This window comes from Amblyraja radiata, chromosome 4 (assembly GCF_010909765.2).
Source record: "Amblyraja radiata isolate CabotCenter1 chromosome 4, sAmbRad1.1.pri, whole genome shotgun sequence".
Lineage (NCBI taxonomy): Eukaryota > Metazoa > Chordata > Chondrichthyes > Rajiformes > Rajidae > Amblyraja > Amblyraja radiata.
In genome coordinates, this window is record NC_045959.1 from 26,206,299 (window position 1) to 26,230,131 (window position 23,833).

At 43.5% G+C, this 23,833-nt stretch overlaps 1 protein-coding gene across 3 annotated transcripts; it reads right to left on the reverse strand.

The window, feature by feature from the left end:
* Positions 1-829: 829 nt before the first annotated feature.
* pomgnt2 (protein O-linked mannose N-acetylglucosaminyltransferase 2 (beta 1,4-)) lies at positions 830-23,535 on the reverse strand. 3 transcript variants are annotated; one of them, XM_033019106.1, is made up of 4 exons: positions 23,424-23,535; positions 15,601-15,700; positions 6,415-6,517; positions 830-5,290 (listed from the first exon to the last, which is right to left on the reverse strand). In XM_033019106.1, the coding sequence occupies exon 4, from the start codon at positions 5,192-5,194 to the stop codon at positions 3,461-3,463; it is 1,734 nt and encodes a 577-aa protein (XP_032874997.1). In that variant the 5' UTR covers positions 5,195-5,290; positions 6,415-6,517; positions 15,601-15,700; positions 23,424-23,535; the 3' UTR covers positions 830-3,460. The 3 variants fall into 3 exon arrangements, with proteins under 3 accessions (XP_032874997.1, XP_032874998.1, XP_032874999.1); XM_033019107.1 differs by lacking the exon at positions 6,415-6,517; XM_033019108.1 differs by lacking the exons at positions 6,415-6,517; positions 15,601-15,700 and having other exon boundaries at positions 23,424-23,504.
* Positions 23,536-23,833: the final 298 nt, after the last annotated feature.

Here is a 23,833-nt window from a genome sequence, read left to right on the forward strand (position 1 = left end):
ATTAAATGTTCACAATGTTAGGTTGTAAGCTACCCAAGTATAATATGAGGTGCTGTTCCTCCAGTGGCTCCACTCTGCCAATGAAGGAGGCAAAGGATAGAAAGATCAGTAAGGGAATGGAAATGGGATTTAAAATGGTTAGCAACTGGGAGATCCAGCAGGTCTTGGCAGACAGAGTGCAAGTGTTTGACGAAATGGTCATGAATTTCTGCTTGGTCTCACTGATGTAAAGGCCAAATCACGAATGCGTGAACTTCTGTTTCACCTGGAAGAGCTGCTGGGATCCATGGATAGGAGAGAGAGAGAAGTGTAGGAATTGGTATGGTTGCAGGGGATACCAGGGGAGGGGGCGGCTTTCAATATAATCTCACCATTAGTGACAACTTCTCATCCCCATCCCTTTCTGCTTTTGATTCTGACGACTCTCTCCACAAGTCCTTGATTCACTCATCCCTTCCCACCCAACCCACACAGAGTTCGCTCCTCCAACAAAAGTAATCTCATAAATTAATTTCTCTGGTTGCTAATGTATACCTTTGATATTTTTAAAATATGTCTTACCAAACTTCAGGTGATCTCAAAGTAAGTTACAAATCGGTTTTATGGAATTTGATGACTGTGATGTCAGAAGAATACTGGGAAAAATATCAGCTTTTACCCCAACAATCCAAATTGAGTAGCAAATGATTATCTGTAGTGTTTTGAACTGAATACTTTCAGTTCAAAACACTTTTGAACTGATTCGTGACCATTTGGTCAAAAACACTTTTGAACTGATACTTTCAAGAGAGCTCAATAGGGCTCTTAAAGATAGCGGAGCCAGGGGAAAAGGCAGGAACGGGGTACTGATTGTGGATGATCGGCCATGATCACATTGAATGGCGGTGCTGGCTCGGAGGGCCGAATGGCCTACTCCTGCACCTATTATCTATTGAACATCATATCAACACACACTGAAATAGTACAGTAATTTCAAGCAAGCAATTGAGGGTTAAAATTCCTTTCCTTGAGTATTGGACTGCAGGACAATTACAACAATACACATTCAATATTTAAATTCAATTTCTGGTAAGATCAATAACATCATCGCAAAGGTGATGATTTCCTGTGATCCATGAAGTCCCTATTGCATTGACACCAGGAATGATCAGCATTAAGACTGGGCAGCAATGAATGTAGATAAGATGTGAATTTCATCTTGCATCAGGTTAACTCATGGATCCAATATTGATTGCAGTTATCATATTTTAAACATATGTCATTAACTCAACTAGGGATTAGATCCAGTGATAATAGAATGGTGGTATATTTCCAAGTTGGAATGGTATGCAACTTAGAGGGGGGTCTGCAAGCTATGGTGCTCCCATGCACCTGCTACATTTGTCTTTCAAAGCAGTGGAGGTCACAGATTTAAGAAGTGCTGTCAATGTCTCAGTTTGTAGATGAGGGTGTGAATGTTCAAGCTTGTCAAATAGGTAGCCTTGTCCTGAATGGTTCGTGTGTGCCGATGGACATCTAGATAAATGGAGAATATTTCAATACAATCCGAACCTGTGCTTTGCAGATGTTGGAAAATTTTTGGGAAGCCAGAAAGGGAGTCGCCAGCTGCAGAATTCCCATTCTCCTGTTTAAGGTAAATAATTTATCTTCAAGTTTCCTCATAAGAAAGAAAATATGCCGATTCTAAATTTGTCATAATAAATGAAATCCATGCAACTCACTTTGTCACCTGCCAAGTCTCTGGAAACCAGAAAATTTCTGTTGGTATCCAAACATTTTTTTCCCCACAAGATCAATTAGCCTATTGAAGACTATTCTGTTGGAGGTCACGTTGTGATGACTGTTGATGTGCTGAATGGCTTGCCAATGAAACATTTTAAACCACATAGGATCATAGGCTTTCATTAATAGATGTTCCAGCAATAGACGTGGTATTTTTACCCATCTTGGGGATTTAATAAAAAACCCTTACCATCTGCTCTGTGGTTTCCAATGCAGATACCAGACTAAGGGGATATACATGTCAGATCCAGATTTGCACCTAATCCACTCAGATTAAACACATAATTGTTCATGTGGAGCAAGGATATACCATAGAAGTGAAGATTTTACAATTATATTTAGTTGTGGTGTTGGTAAATTCTGTTGGTTTGGAGATACAGCCAATGAAGATTACATCTTGAATTTAAACAGAATGCTCGAGGAACCCTTTGGGGACAGAGGGTGCAAATCCATGTTTCGGATTGAAACCCTGCTTCAGGAACAATTTGAAGGCGGCTTCCTGCTTTCTACAAAGTGACTTCCATGAATCTTTCTCATTCTACCTCTGTGGTCTCTGCTCCTGGACAAAATGTTTATCTTCATACACGTCAATGTCCCGTGTTCAGTTGCATGCATTTTTCCGAAAAGCTGCAGTAATTTGAAAGAAGATTAAAAGATTGTAGTTTGAAAACGGATTTTTTTTTTTTTTTTTATTTTTTTTTTTAAAGACACTAACAGAATTTCAGAACCAAGAGGTTTTTTTTTTTTAAATGTTCAATGGAAAACTGATGGCAACAGTCATGTGTCTATCTTGTGTTCCACGGAACACTTGTATTTTGTGGAACAATGAATCTATGAAGATTAGGACCAGAAAGGGTGAAGAGGGTACTTTCCTAGCATCTGAAGGTGGGTTCGGATTAGGTGGTCACAGTTTCACAGGCCACTGATTGTTTCCACCAGTCAGGAATGAAGTTGTTTGCAATTGGAGAGAACAAGTTGTTACAATGAGAATTGCTGTTGGATCAAAACAAGTTTCACAAAAGCACAAAATATTACAACCACCAGGTTCACTTTACATAATCTCCACACTGACACATATGCTTTATTGCCCGTGTCTTGGATCACATGAACCATGCTCGATACTCTCAACAGCTCTGCCTCGTGATTCTTGATCAACCTTTAGCTGTTATTTTCCCACTTTGCTCAATTGGTGCGTAATACATAGATGTCATTCACAAGAACAGGGTAACTGATATATTTCCAAACTCCAGCAGTGGCTTCTTTATGAGGTTTTAAACACTCACAATTCCACAGGATCACATAATACAAGATGCAGTGGCACCATTAATGTTCACAGTTGAACCATCAACACCAAACTTCTAATTTGGGATGCCTTAGAGTCATTTCCAACATTTACTAAAAGCCAGTCAAAATGCTTAATACTAAGCTTTAGTGCGAGCCATCACAACCAGAGCGGATTTCATTTCAATCAGATCAGTTGCCATTTGAACTGCGTTTCATGCATCAGATCACAACTGTGCTTAAAGCCCCAAAATAACTCGTTATTTAAGATCAGTTCTGTATTCATTACACACTTTTTCAACTACAGGGCTAACAGAATATTGAATTACACACTTTTGAGCCACACAACATAGTGAAGTACAGGATGTTTCTTCTTTGCCCACCCAGCAATCTTGCCTTATGTGTTACAAGTCAGCGTCTCTGCAAATGGACCGAGGAGGTTTTTATTAAAGATGCACCTTATCCAAACCAAATAAGTTGTAAATGGTTTAATGTTTTCTACAAATGTGTAGTTCTGGTGAGGCAAGATGTAGGGCATGTATGTGTTCTCACCTTGTTCCTGGATCCAAACCTCATACTTCACATCCTTTACTTTGAGGTACTTCAGATTCCAAGGTACTTGCCATGAAATCGACAACTTTGCCTCACTGGCGCTCTGGACAGACGCTTGACACATGGATTCTCTCACTTTCCCAGGATGTATTATACTTCTTGCTTTAAGCTTCCCGAGAGGTGGTTTGGAAATCACCGACTGATGAATTGCGGTCATCATAGATGGAATATCTACCAGGGTGTCCTGATAAATACGGAAGAGCCATTCGGCATTTCGGCAGCACAAGTGACGAGGAACCTCTTTGCTCTTCATTATGCGTTCTTGCTCAGCCTTTTCAAGGTGAGCAATTCCACCTTGTTCCCAGGGCCTGTCGGGATAGGTAACAGTATTCTCTTCCTTAGTATTCTGCCAGGCAACATACTGAAGGTCCATGCTCGGGAGAGATGCCAACGTTTTATAGGGTGTGTAATGTTCTGGGTTCACTCCATAAGGGAAGAGTTCAACAACCACACCACCCCGGGGCAGAAACAGTGCCATCACCAGTTGCGATCCATGCATGCTGACCAACATTGAGGCCCTGCTGATCAGCCTAACAAGATCTCCAAAGGAATAATCATCTAAAGACACTGCAACAGTCCTCATCTGAAACTCCTGCGCTAGACCTAGGATTAATTCTGCTTCATTCAAAATCAACCTGTTGATTGAGCGACTGAATAGCACAATATACTCTTCGCCACTGGAGCCTGCAGTAATGTTTAACTTTTCCACAAGTGATTGTGTGAATTGCCTAATTTCATTTCCAGATACTAAAATATTTGCTTTTGGTCCCTGAGGTTGGATGAAACCATATTGATACCAAGTTGTCATTTTTGACAACCCAACGTAAGACTTTGTAAAGCAAAGCAAACTTCCAAGACTTTTCAATTGTTCCTTCAGAAGAGGTTGTTTGTTGCTAAATAATTTGTACAGCTCAAAGTGCAACCCTTCATTCCACCCTTCCATGAAGACCAATCGAGAATCTTCATTCAAGTCTGGGAACTGCTGCATTGTGTAGTAGATTGGGAGCAGATCATCGTGAAAGATGTGCATAAGGTTGTCTGGATTGAAACGATTCATGATCAGTGCAACATCCGGCACAAAGACTGGCTTATGCATGAACTTAAGTGCAGCAACAGGCAATTCCACAAAATTGAAGTATTGTGCAGTGTGATCTTCGACTGAAGTCAGGTCTAACAGAGCGGGCTGGAACCGTCGCGAGCCCAGGTTTGGCAGCATTACAGAGGCATTGCCATGGAAGAAGACAAACTCTTCCGCCTCAGTGGTATAGCAGAGTGACTCAAACCGACAGATCCGCTCAGTATGCATTTTCCCTGTGCAAACCATTCTAGTGCCATTTTCCGTAAGAGCTTGCAGGGCAGCATGGTAGTCAATCTTCACTTGGGACAACTCTTGGGTTTGCTGGGAGAGCAACAATTCTTCCTCTAGTGAAGTGGCATGCTCCCACAACTTGACATACTTCCACAGTACTGCAGCCAGGATGGACACAAGCAGAGCGTTGAAAATGATTGCGATGCTCATTCTGCAGCTTGATTTATAAATGGAGCGCTCGCTGGGTGCTGAGTACCACAGCAAGGCGATGGCAACGTGGCCCCTCTCAAGGCAGAAGTGTAGACCCTTAAAAAGATAGTTTTGTTAGGCAACAATTTTATTACAACATTGAATTGCATCCCTTAACAGGGGGGCATTCAAAAGGAGACAAAGAGGGAGCATTGAAAATTTGTATTAATATACTGCCTTCCATTTAGTAAAACATTCCTAGCAGCACTTCGCAGCACAAGTAGCAAAAGAAAACTTGAAACCAAACCACAAAGTCTTTTTTTTAAGCTATAAGGATGTGTTATTGGTAATTAAATCTAATTGGAAGGGCAGAGAGCTGTCAGGAAAAAAAATCCTGGGTTAGCAAGCCAAAGGATGGTTGCCAATGGAGTAGTGAGTGAAGGTGTAGGAATGAGCTGCAGATACTGGTGTAAACTGAAGATAGACGCAAAAATCTGAGGTAACTCAGCGGGACAGGCAGCATCTCTGGAGAGAAGGAATGGGTGACGTTTCTGGTCGAGACCCATCTTCAGACTGGTTAGGGATAAGGGAAACGAGAGATATAGAGGGTGATGTGGAGAGATAAAGAACAATGAATGAAAGATATGCAAAAAAAGTTACGATGATAAAGGAAACAGGCCAGTGATTGGAAGTGAAGATCAAGGGATTTGAATTGAAGGCATGTTTCCATGCTGAATCTCTCCACAACTCGAAGACAGGGCTTGACAGAGGGATGTGGCAAAGAATGTGTTGGAACCAGCATGAGAATTTTGTAATTATAACATAAAATAGAATTATAATATATGCTAGATCAGCCAATAGAGGTCAATGAGCCAAGGGTGATGAGCAATGGAATTTGATGCAAATCAAGAGTGGAATAAGATGTGTAAATCAGATGCAAAATGGGAGAGTGCCTGGGAAGCAGAATGGTCTCCTTGACCAAGAAAAATCATTCCTTTTCTCTCCTCTCTAGGAAGCCTCCAGGACCAATACCATAGTGATAAGGTGTCAGATCCACCACTACGAGCAAGACCCTTGGGCGTCTTTGCCAGAGTTCAGAACAGTGTACCTCTGCACTACGGAGCAGTTGCTTTCCTTGAAATTGTCTGTAACATGATTTTTCATAGACGCAAATCTTATTCCTCCCCCCCCCCCCCTCCCTTCTATGGACTCCCACCATATAAATGAAGATGCATTCTTACAGGAAGTTTTTCTCTCAACAGCAAAGTATCCCATAGATGTGTAGGCCATAGGCGTGGGAATTCAGATTGGATTGTAGGTAGAAGGGATTGTCATTCTGATTAACTAGAAATAAATGGTACATGGTTTAACAAAATATTGTTGCACAAGTATGAATAAAGAGCTATCATCTACAAATACAAACACATAAAGGGATTGACACATTTCGTTCTGCTATATTTAAGGTCAAAACAGCAACAGCAACAGATGATAGAATCATGTAATTAAGTTGAATATTACATTTTGCAGTAAACTATTCATATGAAAAGCATTATTCATTTGCAGACAAGAGGCAGTGGACAAACCTACCTTCTCCCAACTACAAAATATGCTTCAGTACATTTCAGTATTCATGCCCCTACCAGCTCTAATCTCACATTTTCTGCTGTATTATACAACCCTTTTCAGAACAGTTAGATTTATCCTTATTTTAAAGATGTTTTAATTTTAACCAAACTTCAATATTTGGGTCTCTCCACCTTCACCTACATTAGATTAGTATTAAAACTGGAAGTGCTGGATGTTTTCTTTTTAAATATGCATCGCTCTTATTCTACTCAAGCTGCCGATTGTTTTTAAAATGATTTCCCATAATTTTGGCCTCCCAAAGTTGATCACATGGGTACTCTTCCAACTCCCTGTGAGACAAGAACAAGGATAGAAATAAAAACAAGGTCAACTTTTTCACAGCCAAGCAGCAAATGTTAGCACTGAAAAGAGCTGAGAACCATCATTGTGTCCAGAATGAATAAAACAGTGCAAAATGTTTCTTTCTCAAGTACAACAAAAGTTTTAGTCATGAATGCTATTTGTGTCAATGATGATTGCATTAGTGAGCTCAGAATAGAACGACATATGGCTGCACACCCATTCGCTGCCTATCTTTCTCATAAATTCACAGGTTTCCTGTGATGCTTCTCATGACAGCTCCATATTTTATACCTCAGTCATAGCTTCACCGAATGGTAACCATCTGAAGCAGGGTCCCGACCTGAAACGTCACCTATCTATTTTCTCCAGAGATGCTGAGTGACCGGCTAAGTAAAGGGCCTGTCCCACGAGCTTGCGACTCCATGCCGCAAGCGCGACCCAAGCGACTCCATGCGGCAAGTGTGACCTAACCAGAAGCGGGGGCCACGCGGAGGTCGAGTGAGTGACATGAAGTGTGAGCGAAGTCCGCGGAAGTTCACGCGTGACGTATGGCGTTGAGGTGGCTGCGGGCCGGCAGGCCGTTGCCGCGCGGAATTTTTGAACACGGTCAGTTTTTCGGAGCCCCGAGCGATGTCGGGACCAGCTCCGCACAACTCCATACGGCTCCAGCGATCAAAGTGGGACCGGCCCCGCGAGGCTGTATGGCTCAAGCGACCACGTTAGGTTGCGCTTGCCGCATGGAGTCGCATGCTCGTGGGACCGGCCCTTTACTCCAGCACCTCAACTCTCTTGGATTTTTCCATGCCACTCCTCACATCAAAATAGGTTGAATGTTCAGCTTTCTTAGCCTTGTGTGAACAGAGGCTTCTTCCCGTTTCACCCCCCCCCCCCCCTTGCAGATTCTTCTTATTCAACGGCTCTCCATTTTCACTTCAGCACAAATGTAACAGCACTGATCCACGAGTAGAGGTATTGAAGAATGTTGGAAGTTTATTAGGTACTGATATTCTAGGTTTGCACATATTTTGTGATGAAGATGAGGGATATTTGATATTACTGAGCCAGACATTAAACTATTTTCCCATAGCTTCGTGCCCAACCTCTTTTCCAGGATTATTGCCAGTCAATCAATAACTTCTTTGTATTGCCCGACCTAAATTTGCAATGCTGCAGCTTTGCAAAGATTTCTGGGTACATTTTATTCTGGAGATGGTGCTGCAATGCACGCACTGTGAAACTAGAACTAAACTAGAAATAAAGTCACCTGACCCATTACAGTCCACACTGTACTTAAGCATGCAGGTACAGCAGGCAGTGTGGAAAGCTAATGCATGTTGGCCTTCATTACGAAAGGATTTGAGTATAGGAACAAGGAGGCCCTACTGCAGTTGTACAGGGCCCTGGTGAGACTGCACCCGGAGTATTGTGTGCAATTATGATCTCCTAACTTGAGCAAGGCCATTATTGCTATTGAGGGAGTGCAGCGTAGGTTCACTGGGTTAAATCCCGGGATGGCGGAACTGACATATGATGAGAGAATGGGTCGACTGGGCTTTATTCACTGGAATTTAGAAGGATGAGAGGGAATCATATAGAAACATAAAATTCTTAAAGGATTGGACAGGCTAGATGTGGGAAAAATGTTCCCGATGTTGGAGGAGTCCAGAACCTGGGGTCACAGTTTAACAATAAGGGGTAGGCCATTTAGGACTGAGATGAGGAAAAACTTTTTCATCCAGAGATTTGTGAATCTGTGGAATTCCTTGCCACAGAAGGCAGTGGAGGCCAATTAACTGGATATTTTCAAGAGAGAGTTAGATTTAGCTCTTGGGCCTAAAGAAATCAAGGGATATGAGGAAAAAGCAGGAACTGGGTACTGATTTTAGATGATTAGCCATGATCATATTGAATGGCAGTGCTGGCTTGAAGGGCCGAATGGCCTACTCCTGCACCTATTCTTTCTATGTACACGTGGTGTATGTGTAAATTATCCCTAGTGTATGTAGGATATTGTTAATATGAGGGGATTGCTGGTCAGTGTGGACTCGGTGGAAGGGTCTGTTTCAGCACTGTATCTCTAAACTAAACTAAAACATAGTCTCCGTTGAAAAATAAAATTCTTGCATCCTGTGAATCTCTTCTGCAGCTTTTTTAATTTAATGAGTTAACATGTCCGTTGTATTTTGTGATGATCAGATCTGCAAAGCAGTACTTCTGTTGTAGAAGCATTTACACAATTTCAACACGATCTCTCTGATTTTATATTCTATGCCTTGGCTAATAAATGCTACCTTCAGGGATTCCATTCGTGAATTCAACTAATCCTCTCCACTTCTTATCTTATCATTTCCCACATATTTCCTGCACACTCCCCCTGCAGATTCTTCTTATTCAACGGCTCTCCATTGGAAAACTTTTATTTTATCCTTCCCTAGATAAAACCCGCCATTTTGGTGCTCAATGAACTGGCTGAGAGCTCCTGACAGCCCATAATTATATTCCTCACTATCCACAACAGTGCCAAGTATGGCTTTGGTGAAAACTTCATCGTAGCTCATTTGTTTGTCTGTATCATTGATACATATATGGGACTGAGCGCAGGTATATGGGACTAGGGGAGAATACGTGTTCGGCACGGACTAGAAGGGTCGAGATGGCCTGTTTCCGTGCTGTAATTGTTATATGCTATATGGTTATATAACCCACAAAAATGGAACAATCTGGCATCAAGTCCTCTCTAACCTTACCACACAGCTCTCAATTCCTAAAACCTCTGCCCGTCATTTATCTTTGCTGTTACGCATTTGGAGTTCAACTTGCCAACTTTCCCATGGATGCTCACTTTTCTGATACATGTACCAGGCGGAACTGTATCATATATTTTGCTTTAGTCTTGGTTTGCAAAATTCTATCAATCCCAGATCTTAAAGTCAATATCTACAGCTTTTTTTTTTGTGGAAGGGAGCACTACACTGGAAGAAAACGTGTTTTGTAATGTTTGTTCTGAATGACCTAGTTTTGGTTTTAAAGCAACATAAAAACCACAACATGCAGGATTTACCCCCTAGCAGAGTAGGTCTCTCTCACTCTAGCCTGTCAATTCCATTTAAGATCTTAAAAGAATATTTAAGGGTGTATCAGATTAACCCTTAAACTTCTATATTGAAGGGAATATACACCTGTGTATATACACACCAATTCCATATAATATAACCATATAACAATTACAGCACGGAAACAGGCCATCTCGACCCTTCTAGTCCGTACCGAACACGTATTCTCCCCTAGTCCCATATACCTGCGCTCAGACCATAACCCTCCATTCCTTTCCCGTCCATATAACTATCCAATTTATTTTTAAATGATAAAATCGAACCTGCCTCCACCACCTTCACTGGAAGCTCATTCGACAGCTACCACTCTCTGAGTAAAGAAGTTCCCCCTCATGTTACCCCTAAACTTCTGTCCCTTAATTCTCAAGTCATGTCCTCTTGTTTGAATCTTCCCTACTCTCAATGGGAAAAGCTTATCCACGTCAACTCGGTCTATCCCTCTCATCATTTTAAAAACCTCTATCAAGTCCCCCCTTAACCTTCTGCGCTCCAAAGAATAAAGCCCTAACTTGTTCAACCTTTCTCTGTAACTTAGTTGCTGAAACCCAGGCAACATTCTAGTAAATCTCCTCTGTACTCTCTCTATTTTTTTTTTTTTTTGTCCTCTAATATCCTCACAAATGTTGTGCAAAGCTTCTCCAAAGGATAATATATTCTTTGTGATACAGTACCAAAATTATACATGATGCTCAGATACAGTCTTATCGGAAAATTACATCATAATTATGTAATTAGCTCTTTCCTATATAATTGTATCCCACCAATTTATACAAACTAACAGATCAGTGGGCGGCACAGTGGTGCAGCTGGTAGATCTGCTGCCTCACAGCATCAGAGACCTGGGTTCAATCCTGACCTCGGGTGTTGTCTGTGTGGAGTTTGCACATTCTCCCTATGACTATATGGGTTTCCTCCCACATCCCAAACGTGTGCAGGTTTGTAAGTTAACTGGCCTCCTAATGTGCAGAGAGTGGTTGAGGAAGTGGAATAACATTGAACTAGTGTAAACGGGTGATCAATGGTAGGTGTGGACACAGTGGGCACTAGGACTTGCTTTCCATGCTTCATATTTCAATCAATTATCTCCATTTATTTAATCCAACCACTATTTTTTTAATTATGCTGTATGCATGGAAATCTAGTATTTTTGGACTGCCCCCGACCTTCGTGCAAGAGCCGGCCGCGACCATGCTCGCGCACATTCTATCCCTTTTCGACGTCTGCCCTCACGGTCTGCCTGTTAGTTTACGAGTCAGGCTGCCGCGTTTTGTCAGCCTGCCCGTTTTCCTGCCTCTGGTTCGGGGGGGGGGGGGGGGGGGGGGGGGGGGGGAGTGGGGGGGGTCCTGTGGCGGCACCCAGTGGTTGGGCCACTAGCTACACGAACACTCAGCAGTCGGTCACGTGACTGGGCAATGGCAGGGCGGTGTTGTAACGGGGTACAGGGGTGTGTCCTGGGATATATAACGGACCTTGGGACAACTCTCTCCTCTCTCTCTTACTTCGAGCTGACCAGTTCTCTTCTCTCTAGGGGCGAGTCCTTCCACCTCAGCAGGGGGTTCAAGAAGGAACTGCAGATGCTGGAAGATCGAAGGTACACAAAATTGTTGGAGAAACTCAGCGGGTGCAGCAGCATCTATGGAGCGAAGGAAATAGGTAACGTTTCGGGTCGAAACCCTTCTTCAGACTGATGGGGGGTGGGGGGGGGGGAGAAGGAAGGAAAAGGGGAGGAGGAGGAGGAGCCCGAGGGCGGGCGGATGGGAAGGTGGGAGGAGACAGCTAGAGGGTTAAGGAAGGGGGGGAGGGGGGGAGACAGCAAGGGCTAGCAAAATTGCTGTCTCCCCCCCTTCCTTAACCCTCTAGCTGTCTCCCCCCACCCACCTTCCCATCCGCCCGCCCTCGGGCTCCTCCTCCTCCTCCCCTTTTCCTTCCTTCACCCCCCCACCCCCCATCAGTCTGAAGAAGGGTTTCGGCCCGAAACGTCGCCTATTTCCTTCGCTCCATAGATGCTGCTGCACCCGCTGAGTTTCTCCAGCAATTTTGTGCACCTCAGCAGGGGCTCAGCTCGAGCCCACGAGGCAACAGCCTCACAGCAGTAACAACAACTTTATGTTAGAGGACCAACGTGCATGTATAACAAACCTATTATGCCTGAATAAAATAGCCCATTTGTTCACCACGTTTGGTGCCTCTACAAGGGGCAAATACCACTAAGTTTGTGCTTATTTCTACAATATAAAAATACTAGAGCACCAGTACATCCCAACTGCTCTTGTAAACTCTGAAAAGACCTTTACAATGTATATTATAAGAAATTTGACACTAGATCGCCAGGCTGCCCTTTTCATTGCACCATTTTATTTTGGCATTGAGGAACGATTGCACATTGACATGTTCACTATTAGTTCACTATTGACACCCTTTTCAGGAGTGGATAACATAATTGAGCAGTGACAATATTCAAGGCAGAGATAGATTCTTGATTAGTACGGGTGTCAGAGGTTATGGGGAGAAGGCAGGAGAATGGGATTAGGAGGGAGAGATAGATCAGCCATGATTGAATGACAGAGTAGACTTGATGGGCTGAATAGCCTAATTCTGCTCCTATCACTTATGAGGTCATTCTCATCTTGAAGATTCTGTATACAGGCATCAGAACTGGATTTCACAGCTGAACACTCTGCCTGGCAGTTAACAACACTTAGAACACAAGAACTAGGAGCAGGAGTTGGCCATTCAATCCATCAGGAAGAATGCTAGAGTCACTAGAGGTCAGGCAGCATCCCTGGCGAACATGGATAGTGTCAGTTCTTGAAACTGATGAGCAAACCCATAAGATACTTGTATGTTACAATAAAATCTGCTTTCATTCTTCTAAACAGTAGAGATTAGAAGCTTTGCCTACTTAATCTCTCCTCATATTGCAGACCTGGAATCCTCACAACCAGTTGCACTCATTTTCAACTCTGTGATAACATTGGCATATCCTGGGTGTCAGGTCCTTTCCACCACTCAAACTCATTCCTTTCCAAAGGCATCTTCTACCCCTCCCTTCTCTTCGGTATCTTTCGTGCTCCGATATCCTCCCTTTCCGCTCGACAACACACTGGCCTCCACACACTCATTACACCTTCCCACGTGGCACCTCCTTTAAGTGTCTGTTTAAATAGAATGAAGGTAGGAACAAGGGGAGATTAACACTGTTCTCCCCACAAACAAATGTATGTGTCTAAGGTAGGTGGCACTAAAACCAATGGGAAGATAGTCAGAGCTTGGTTATTATTGTTCTGACAACAAGGATGGTGTGCAGTTATGTCTCATACTAAAAATAATTTCTGAATCTAAAGGAACCCATTATTCTGGTTTTCCATAGAAAATGGCAGGTCTCAAAGGTGCTGCAAACTGATATTGTTAACCTGATATTAAATATTTGTCACATGTAGCTTTCTTCAAATAATGTTTGTGAAATTATCTCTATCTGACAATACGATAAACAGAGGAATTTGTGGACACTAGTTACAGCAAAGCTAAAGTGGTAATCTGGCCTTGGATCTCATCTCATTTGGAGAATTCAAATTATTCTTGATGCCTTTTAAGATGGGCTGCAAAGTAAAACCTGGGAACTATAGACTGGTAAGTCTAATATCTCTGGTAGGAAAGCTACTGGAGTGGATTTTGAGGGTAAGATGCACACACATTTGGACATTCAGGGGTTGATCAGGGGTGGTCTGCATGGATTTGTGCAAGGGAGGTCATGTCCCAAGAACTTGATTGAGTTTTTGGAGAAGTAACCAAGGCGTCAGATGAGGGCAGAGTCGTAGTCATAGTCTATGTGGAGTTTAGCAAGGCCTTATTTAAAAAAAAAAAAAAGGTTTTGCATGGTAGGCTACGCTAGAAAGTTAGATCGCGTGGGATCCAAGGAGAGATACAGAACTGGCTTCAAGGTAATTTTGTTAGCCCTTGCTGTCTCCTCCCCTTACTCAGCCCTCGGGCTGTCTCCTCCCATCCCTCAGCCCTCGGGCTCCTCCTCCTCCTTTCTTCTCCCCCCCCCCCCCATCAGTCTGAAGAAGGGTTTCGGCCCTAAATGTTACTTATTTCCTTCGCTCCATAGATGCTGCTGCACCCGCTGAGTTTCTCCAGCATTTTTGTGTACCTTCGATTTTTCAGCATCTGCAGTTCCTTCTTAAACACTTAATGGCTTCAAGGTAAGAAGCATTGAGTGGTGAAAGGTGATTTTCAGACTGGAGCCCTGTGACTAATGATGTGCCTCAGTGATCAGTGCTGGGCCCACTGCTGTTAGTCATCTACACTAATGATTTGGATGAGAATGTACAAGGCATGATATGTGAATTTGCAGCTGATACTAAAATAGGTGATACCTTAGACAGTGAATTTAAGCATGATCAGCTGGCAAGTGGGCTAAGGAATGACAAATGGAGTTTAATTCAGATTTGCGAAGTGTTGCAGTTTGGGAAGTCAAACCAAGCCAGAACCTTCACACTGAACGGTAGGGCCCAGGGGAGTGTTGCACTCCTAAATCCCATAGCCTTACAAGTACAAAGTTCCCTAATGTCATATCGCAGGTAGACAGAGTGGTGAAGGTGGCTTCCAGCACACTGGCCTTCATTAGTCAGGGAACAGAGTACAAAGGTTGGCACATTATATTACATCGGTAAATGATACTGGTGAGGTCGCATATGGAGTATTATGTTCAGTCTTGGTCACCTCATATGGTAAAGAAGCCATTAGGCTAGAAAGAGGCAGGGAAGATTTATGAGGATATTGCCAGGATTTGAAGGTCTGGACCATAGGAAGAGGTTGAGCAAGCTTCAACTTTAGTTCTTAGTGCACAAAGTTGAAGGGTGATCTTAACAGAGGTGTACAAGAACATGAGGGAAATATATAGGGCAAGTGTAAAACTTGTTCCCAGTGTAGGGGGATCAAGAACTAGAGGCCATAGGTTTAAGGTGAGAAGGAAAGATTTAATAGGAAACTGAGGCAACTTTTTCCACACAAAAAGTGCTGGATATATGAACAGGAAAATAGTTGAGATAGGTTAAATGACAACAGTTAAAATATATTTGGACATGGAGAGAAAAGGTTTAGAGAGACGTGGGCCAAATGTGGGCCAATGGGACTAACTTAGATGGAACTTTTTTGGTAGACATGGGTGAGTTGTGCAGAAGGGTCTGTTCTGTGTTGTACGACTAATGAAATAAAATGCTAATATTTGTAATGATGACCATTAAACTATCAGATTATCTTAAAAATCTCTGGTCTCAATGTTTAACATGTTGTCCGTATTTAACTACATATTGGTCGTTCGAATGTGTGTGTTTGTGCACGCCTATATCTATTGCTGGTGTTAACAGTCCATTGTAACCTTACCAGTATTTGCTTGCCAAGATCAGACAGATCTGGGACAGAGTTAAAGAATGGCAGGGCTTTCAGTCACCTTGCAGCACCATTGATTCAGCCAATCCCAAACCTGAAGGTTTAAAGAAAGTGGAGAGAAAATATCAGATGCAAGTCTTAACAGAACAGATAAACATTTGCAGATCAATTTATTGCAGAAATCAAACGTCATTGTTTCAACCAAAGCACTGCACAGGTGAAGGTTAGGCATTCCATTACAGAGCCATTGTGTGTTCACAATATACACATCACACAACTGAGCAAGAAAACACTTCCAACAGCTCAACCCTGATATGACCAGATTCCATTAAGATACATTGCCCTTTGTAGAATAGATTCAATGCCTCTGTGGCTTGCATCTCACTGCATTAACTGTCTTTCTTTCGCCGTTTAATATGCAATTTCATTCATAAACAGAGTCGCAAAGCCTGATCATAAGACCAAAGAATCCATGGCGACCATGAGGCATCCATTTATACTACTCCTGCATGAATTCAATTTAATTCTCCCCTCATTCCCATCAATCGCTCTAAATCAATCGCTCAGAACAATTTACAATGGCCAAATAATCAACTGACCCACACATCTTTGGGATATAGGTGGAAACCAGAGCACTGGGGGAACGCCAATGCAATGACAAGGGGAACATGCATACTCAACATCTCAAGATGGCGCGGCCGGGTCCAGTCGCCGTCGTGGTAGCTCCGCGGAGACTGTGCGTATTTTTAATGTATGTTGATTTTAAATTTATTTCTAAGTACTAACACTCTAGCACTAACAACGTACGACTGGGAAACGCTCGTAAAACTAAACTTTAACGTAACCGGAGACTTTTTAAACACTGTACTCACCGATCCAGCGTGGCCGGCAGAGAACAACAGAGCGCGCCGCGGCAACAACAGTGGGAACGCGGCTCCGAGATAAAGCCGGAGAAAGCATCGGGGTAAGCCGGGGGGCGGGGGGGGAGATTCGGAATAGGCTGAGAGCCCAAGCCTTCCGTCCACCTCTGCCCAGCATTCTTCTTTCAAACGTCCAGTCCCTGGAGAACAAGCTGGATGACCTCAGGACCAGACATAAGAGACTGCAACATCCTCTCTCTGACCGAGACATGGCTGACCTCGCTGGTGCCGGATTAGGTAATCTGCCCAACCGAGTCCTTCACTGTTTACCGTGCCGACAGAACAGAAGAATCTGGGAAATCCAAGGGTGGAGGAGTCTGCTTCATGACCAATAATAACTGGTGCTACTCTGAAAATATTAAGACGCTTTCTCGTTCCTGCTCACCGGATCTGGAGCACCTGACGATCTCATGCCGTCCATTCTACCTTCCCCGTGAGTTCAGCTCAGTGATAGTCACAGCCGTCTACATTCCACCGCATGCGGACTCCGACGTGGCACTATCGGCCCTACACGATGTGCTATGTTGACACCAAAACAAGAACCCTGATGCGGCTATGGTGGTGGCTGGCGATTTTAATAAATCAAATCTCAAGAAGGTCATGCCTAACTTCTACCAACACATCACGTGTACCACCAGGGGGGAGAGAACTTTGGACCACTGCTACACACCGTTCAGGAAAGGCTACAAGGCCATTTCACTCCCTCCCCAAGGAAAATCTGACCATGCTGCCATTTTCCTGCTGCCGGAGTATAAACAACGGATAGTACGGGAAGCGGTAGAGACGAGGGACGTAAAGCGATGGTCCGACCAGTCAGAGGCCATGCTGCAAGATGCACTGACAGATGTCGACTTGTTCCATATGTTCCAAGCAAGTTCCAGTGACATCAGTGAGTTCGTGGAAGCGGTCACGGACTTCATTGCAACAATAGCCGATAACATCGTTCCCACGGTAAGGGTTAGTATCTTTCCTAATGAAAAAAACCAGGGTGGACAGGTGCATTTGCGTTCCCTTGAATGCTCGCACTGCTGCTTACAATTCCGGCCTGGCATCCTGAAATATGGATGACTACAAGGTAGAGTCCTACCGACTGCGAAGGGCGGTGAAGGACACAAAAAGGAGGTACAGTGACAGGATGGAGTCACAGATGGAGCAGCAGGACACCAGACACCTTTGGCAGGGGCTACGGACTTTAACCATCTCGTTGTCCGAGCACGACACCAGGAGGGCTCCAACACGTGTGAAGACGAGGAAAGCTGCAGGCCCCGATGGCTACGCAGCTAGCTCCAGTGCTCACCACAATATTCAACCTCTCCGTGGCCAAGTCCGTGGTCCCTGCCTGCTTCAAGAGATCCATCATTGTACCAGTACCAAAAAATGCCTCTCCAGCATGTTTGAATGAATACCGACCGGTGGCCCTCACCTCGGTAGTCATGAAATGCTTCGAGAGGCTGGTCAAGAACCACATCTGCGCCTTCCTCCCTCGCAACATGGACCCACTACAGTTCGCATACCGTCCGAACAGATCCACGAACGATACGGTCTCCCATGTTCTGCACACCGCTCTCTCTCACCTTGACAGCCAGAAGGGGGGCTACGTGAGGATGCTGTTCATTGACTTCAGTTCAGCCTTCAACACCATAGTCCCCACCAGACTGGCCGAGAAGCTGCTGGAACTGGGGCTTAACACTCCCCTGTGTGCCTGGGTCTTGGACTTTCTCACCGCCAGGCCCCAGGTGGTCAAGATGGGAAGAAATACATCGAGCACCCTCACCCTGAACACAGGATCCCCCCAGGGTTGCATCCTCAGCCCCCTATTGTACTCCATGTACACACATCACTGTGTGGCCAGGTTCAGCTCCAACTCTATAATCAAGTTTACTGATGACACTGTGGTGGTGGGCCTGATCTCCGATAACAATGAGGCCTACCGGGAGGAGGTGGGTGATCTGGCACTCTGGAGTCAGGACAACAGCCTCCTCTTGAATGTCATAAAAAACTAAGGAGCTGATTGTGGACTTTAGAAGGGCACAACATGCGAGGATGTATACGCCACTGGAGATAAATGAGGCTACTATGGACAGGGTGAGCTGCTATAAATACCTGAGAGTCCACATCACAGAGGATCTGACATGGACATCACACGCTGGTGAGTAAGGCAAGACAGCGCCTTTACCACCTCAGGCAGCTGAGGAAATTCAGAGTCTCTCTGAGGATCCTTCAGTGCTTCTACTCAGGGGCTGTAGAAACCATCTTGTCTGGCAACATCACAATCTGGTTTGGGAACTGCTCTGCCCACGACAAGAAGGCTCTCCAGAGAGTAGTGCGTTTGGCCGAATGCACTATGGGAACTACACTCGCCCCCCTGCAGGAACTATACATCAGAAGGTGCAGATCCAGAGCCAGCAACATTATGGGGGACCCCAACCACCCCAGCAACGGACTGTTCTAGCTGTTATGGTCAGGCAAATGCCTGCGCTGTCATGCTGTGAAAACAGAGAGGATAGAAACATAGATGCAGGAGGAGGCCATTCGGCCCTTCAAGCCAGCACCGCCATTCATTGTGATCATGGCTGATCGTCCCCAATCAATAACCCATGCCTGCCTTCTTCCCCATACCCCTTGATTCCACTAGCCCCTAGAGCTCTATCTAACTCTCTCTTAAATCCATCCTGTGACTTAGCCTCCACTGCCCTCTGTGGCAGGGAATTCCATGAATTCACAACTCTCTGGGTGAAAAAGTTTTTCTCACCTCAATCTTAAATGGCTTCCCCTTTATTCTAAGACTGTGGCCCCTGGTTCTGGACTCACCCAACATTGGGAAAATATTTCCTGCATCTAGCTTGTCCAGTCCTTTTATAATTTTATATGGTTCTATAAGATCGCCCCTCATCCTTCTAAACCCCAGTGCATACAACCTAGTCTTTTCAATCTTTCCTCATATGACAGTTCCGCCATCCCAGGGATCAATCTCGTGAACCTACGCTGCACTGCCTCAATCACAAGGATGTCCTTCCTCAAATGAGGAGACCAAAACTGTACACAATACTCCAGATGTGGTGTCACCAGAGCCCTATACATCGGCAGAAGAACCTCTTTACTCCTATACTGAAATCCTCTTGTTACGAAGGTCAACATTCCATTAGCTTCCTTCACTGCCTGCTGTACCTGTAAGCCAACTTTCAGTGACCGGTGTACAAGGACGCCCAGGTCTTGCTGCACCTCACCCTTACCTAACCTAACCCCATTGAGATAATAATCTGCCCCCTTGTTTTTGCCGCCAAAGTGGATAATCTCACATTTATCTATATTATACTGCATCTGCCATGCATCTGCCCACTCACTCAACCTGCCCAGGTCACCCTGCAACCTCCTAACATCCTCGTCACAGTTCACACCGCCACCCAGCTTTGTGTCATCCGCAAACTTGCTAGTGTTGCTCCTAATTCTCTCTTCCAAATCATTAATATATATGGTAAACAGTGGCGGCCCCAACACCGAGCCTTGCGGCACTCCACTCGCCACTGCCTGCCATTCTAACCTCACATTTATCTATATTATATCTATCTATATTATCTATAATATATTATTTATCTATATTATACTGCATCTGTCACGCATCTGCCCACTCACTCAACCTGTCCAGATCACCCTGCAACCTCCTAACATCCTCTTCACAGTTAAAACTGCCACCCAGCTTTGTGTCATCCGCAAACTTGCTAGTGTTGCTCTAATTCACTCTTCCAAATCATTAATATATATGGTATGAGACAGAGATTAGGACTGTAAACTCTCATCTCACCAGGGACTAATTTACTGTACCAATTTACTGTTGTGTTGTGTCTTTTTAAAATTGCTGGGGTTTTTCTAATATGTAAATGCTGATTCGGTTCTATAGTTTTTTGCACAATCCGCAAGCATTGCCACTTTCATTTCTCTGCACATCTTGTATGTGTATGTGACAAATAAACTTGACTTGACTCCACGCAGCAGAAAGAGAACATCTCCACAGCTGTAAATCTGGGTTATAACCTTACTTTGAATACATTGATCAGTTTTTTTCCCCAAGAGTTAGGAGAGTAAAGTGAACATCAGCCACCACCTTCTCCAAAGGTAGGGTAATTAACATGGTAGATGTAGAAGATAGATACTTCTTATAGAGAATAAGAGAAGGCCGTCAATTAGTTCCAAATCTTTGACACTATGTGGAATTGGAGGCAACCTATTGGCTTGAATAAGGAACTGATTAGGAAGCATAAAGGATAATGGTGTCCCTCATATTTATACTCGGGACATAGATTTTCACTGTATGTATAAAAGGCTATGATAAGGGATTGAGATGCAAAGTATTAAAAATTTTGCTGATTAAACAGCTTAGGTGATATAAAAACTTATGTTTATAAATGCAGAAGATTGCAGAAATACATTATCAAATTAAGAGAGGGGGCAAAATGATGGCAGATGGACTTCAATGAAGAAAAGTATTAAGCAATCTACTTTGGATCATATCAAAATCTGAATATCCAAATAGTGAAAAAAATAACAGCAGAGAGATTGAGACACTGGACTTGGAGCTGGAAACCCCCCAAAAATTAAATAGTCCAAATGATCAGTTATATTGTATCAGAAAGGGAGGTTTGAAATTGTGTTACAGTTGTATAGAGCTGAATGTTTGCCCCATCACATTCAACATGTTCATTCGTGACAACTGCACGTTAGGAAAGTTGTACTGGCATTGGGTAAGCAAGGTGTTGAAATGTAATTCACCGGCTGAGATTCATATTGTGACTTGAACTTTCTGGTTCAAGCACAGCATCTTTCAAGAGTCTAGAGTGTTTTTATTGTCATATGTTCCGAAACAGAATAATGAAATTCTTAATTGCAGCAGCACAACAGATATGTAAACACAATACTCGCAACCAACAACCATCAAGCTGTTGAAAACGACATAACACTAAATATACTATGAGTAATGAACTGTCTTGATTGTAGTATGGCCTTTGGGCCGTTTGCACTAGTATTGGGGCTTTTAATTTATTTAATTGTTTGTTTATTATGTTATCTATGAGTACTGTGTTTACAGACCTGTTCTACTGCTGCAAGTACATTTTAGATTGTCTGTTGTCAGTTCATATGACAATTAAACACTTGATTAATGGTATTACACTACAAGGATTTGTTACACAAAATAGGCAGGCACTCCTTTGAATATTGGAGATTATGGGTTACCCAAGTTAAGATGCACAGGATGATTGATTAAAGGATTCATCAGGGTAGATCAAGATACACTATTTCTGGTAAAAAAAAAAAATTTGCATGAAGGGGCATAGAATTAATGTGAAAGCTGGGCCGTTGTCAGGAAGTATTTCTCATGCAAAGGACAAAGGAACTCTGGAATTCTTCCAAGAAGCTTCTGTGGCTTACAACCTCAAAACTAAGTTTGTTAGGCAAGTGTATTAAAGCTTAGAAAACCAGCATGAGGAAACAGAGTTGGATAAAGGTCTGGAATGATCTAAATTATTGGCAAAACAGGTTAAAGGAGCCAAATGATCCATTTATTTTCTTACGATCAGTTGTTTTAAAGCAGGGAATAAAATTAAATTGTACAGCATATATCATGGCACAAGTTCTTGTATCTTGCAAAATTTGGAAGGGTTTTGTTTTTCTTGCCCAATGGTACAAATGAGGTGAAAACAGATTAGCGGCCAATTTTATTTCACTACCCACCTACCTTAATATTCTATTTAATTGAAGCCAAAGGGTAAGTGTTTAGGACATGGGTGATAAAACTGGTTATCCAATTACAATTTGCTATGAAGCACTCGCTCTATCCCCTCCCCAAACCATCCTACATCCAGGGCAATTTCAAATTTTGGTTTACAGAAATTACCTTCTTTCCATAAAAGACAAAAAGTATGGAGAAAAAAAAAGTTGGAACTGGTCCCGTCGTTGAATTAGACAGATTTCCATAACCAAAACACTCTGGTCTGGATTTGTATAGAACATTGTCCAGCAATCTCATCTGTTTTGAGAGTTAAGAGCTTGTTTTGAGATTTTCTTTTCTATTGCCACAGTAGAATAAAGACAATGAAATAATTTACTTCCTTTTGAGCAGTCCTCTCTCCTCCACCTTTCTTCGTGAAAGAAGCACTCTTTAGGTGCACAAAAGAAAAAAACTCAAGTAGAAGGCACTCATTTTTTTTAAAGCCTCCAGCAGTGGATTCTCTGCAAACAAAAAGCACCAGCAGGTCCTTAAATGGGCCACTATCCATCATCACGCATTTTGGTCCCTTTCTCCATCTGAGGCAACATCCATAATTGACACGGGTCAGGGTTACTTTGCAAATAACAGATCGACTTATCCCCCAATTAGCTTGCATTCAGCACAACATACATTAAGACAAACATCATTAATCATAGGTAGACAAACCTCATCTATTGCATCCGCTGTTCTAGGTGTCAACTGCTCTACATCGGTGAGACCAAGCGCAGGCTTGGCGATCACTTCGCCCAACTAAATACTTGTACCTCATTAATCATAGGCAATGGATCAGAAGGATACAATGTGCACAGCGTATTATATTGTATCAAATTTGCACATACCCTGTATCTGTGGTTATCCATGGAATTATAGAACATAGAACAACAGTACAGCACAAGAACAGGCCTTTCAGCCCACTGTCTGTGCCGAATATGATGTCAAGACCATCACTTATCTACCTGCACAGTGTCTATCCACCCCCATTCCTCCGTTATCATATGCCTTGTCCAAAAGTCTTTTAAATGCAACTAACGTATCTGCTTCGACCAAGGTTACATTTTTGCAACAAATATTTCAGAGCCCCGTTTATTGTATCTACTGCACGAAAGGAGTGTCGCCTGCTGCCGTACACTTACTCTGGTTCCCACAGTGGCAGCGTTTGTGCTGCAGACTTATCAATCGCAGGCCCGGCCCAGCGTCGCTCCTACAGCCCAGCCCCAGCCCCAGCCCAGCCCCCGCCCCCGCCACAGCGGTGAATCCGCCGCACACAACGCCGCTCCACGCACTGTACGGCTACACTCTGCGTGTAACCCAGCGCGCTGCATCATCTCCTTTCATGTGGTGACACAGATTGTAATGGGATCCGAATCTATCAATTACACTGATTAATTGTTTGGAAAGGTAGAAAAGGAAAAATCTCCCTCGCGCCCCAAATCCAGTCGTTAATTAAAAATCGAGATTAAAGATTGAGGCCAATGTCTGCAATTCAGTTACAACCCCCCCATCGTTCGGTCGTCACTGATTCTATCCGCCTTCCCACCGCCAG

What these genes read in the sequence shown, in the direction of transcription:
- pomgnt2 (XM_033019107.1), bottom strand. Translation starts at nt 5,194, where the DNA reads ATGAGCATCGCAATCATTTTCAACGCTCTGCTTGTGTCCATCCTGGCT.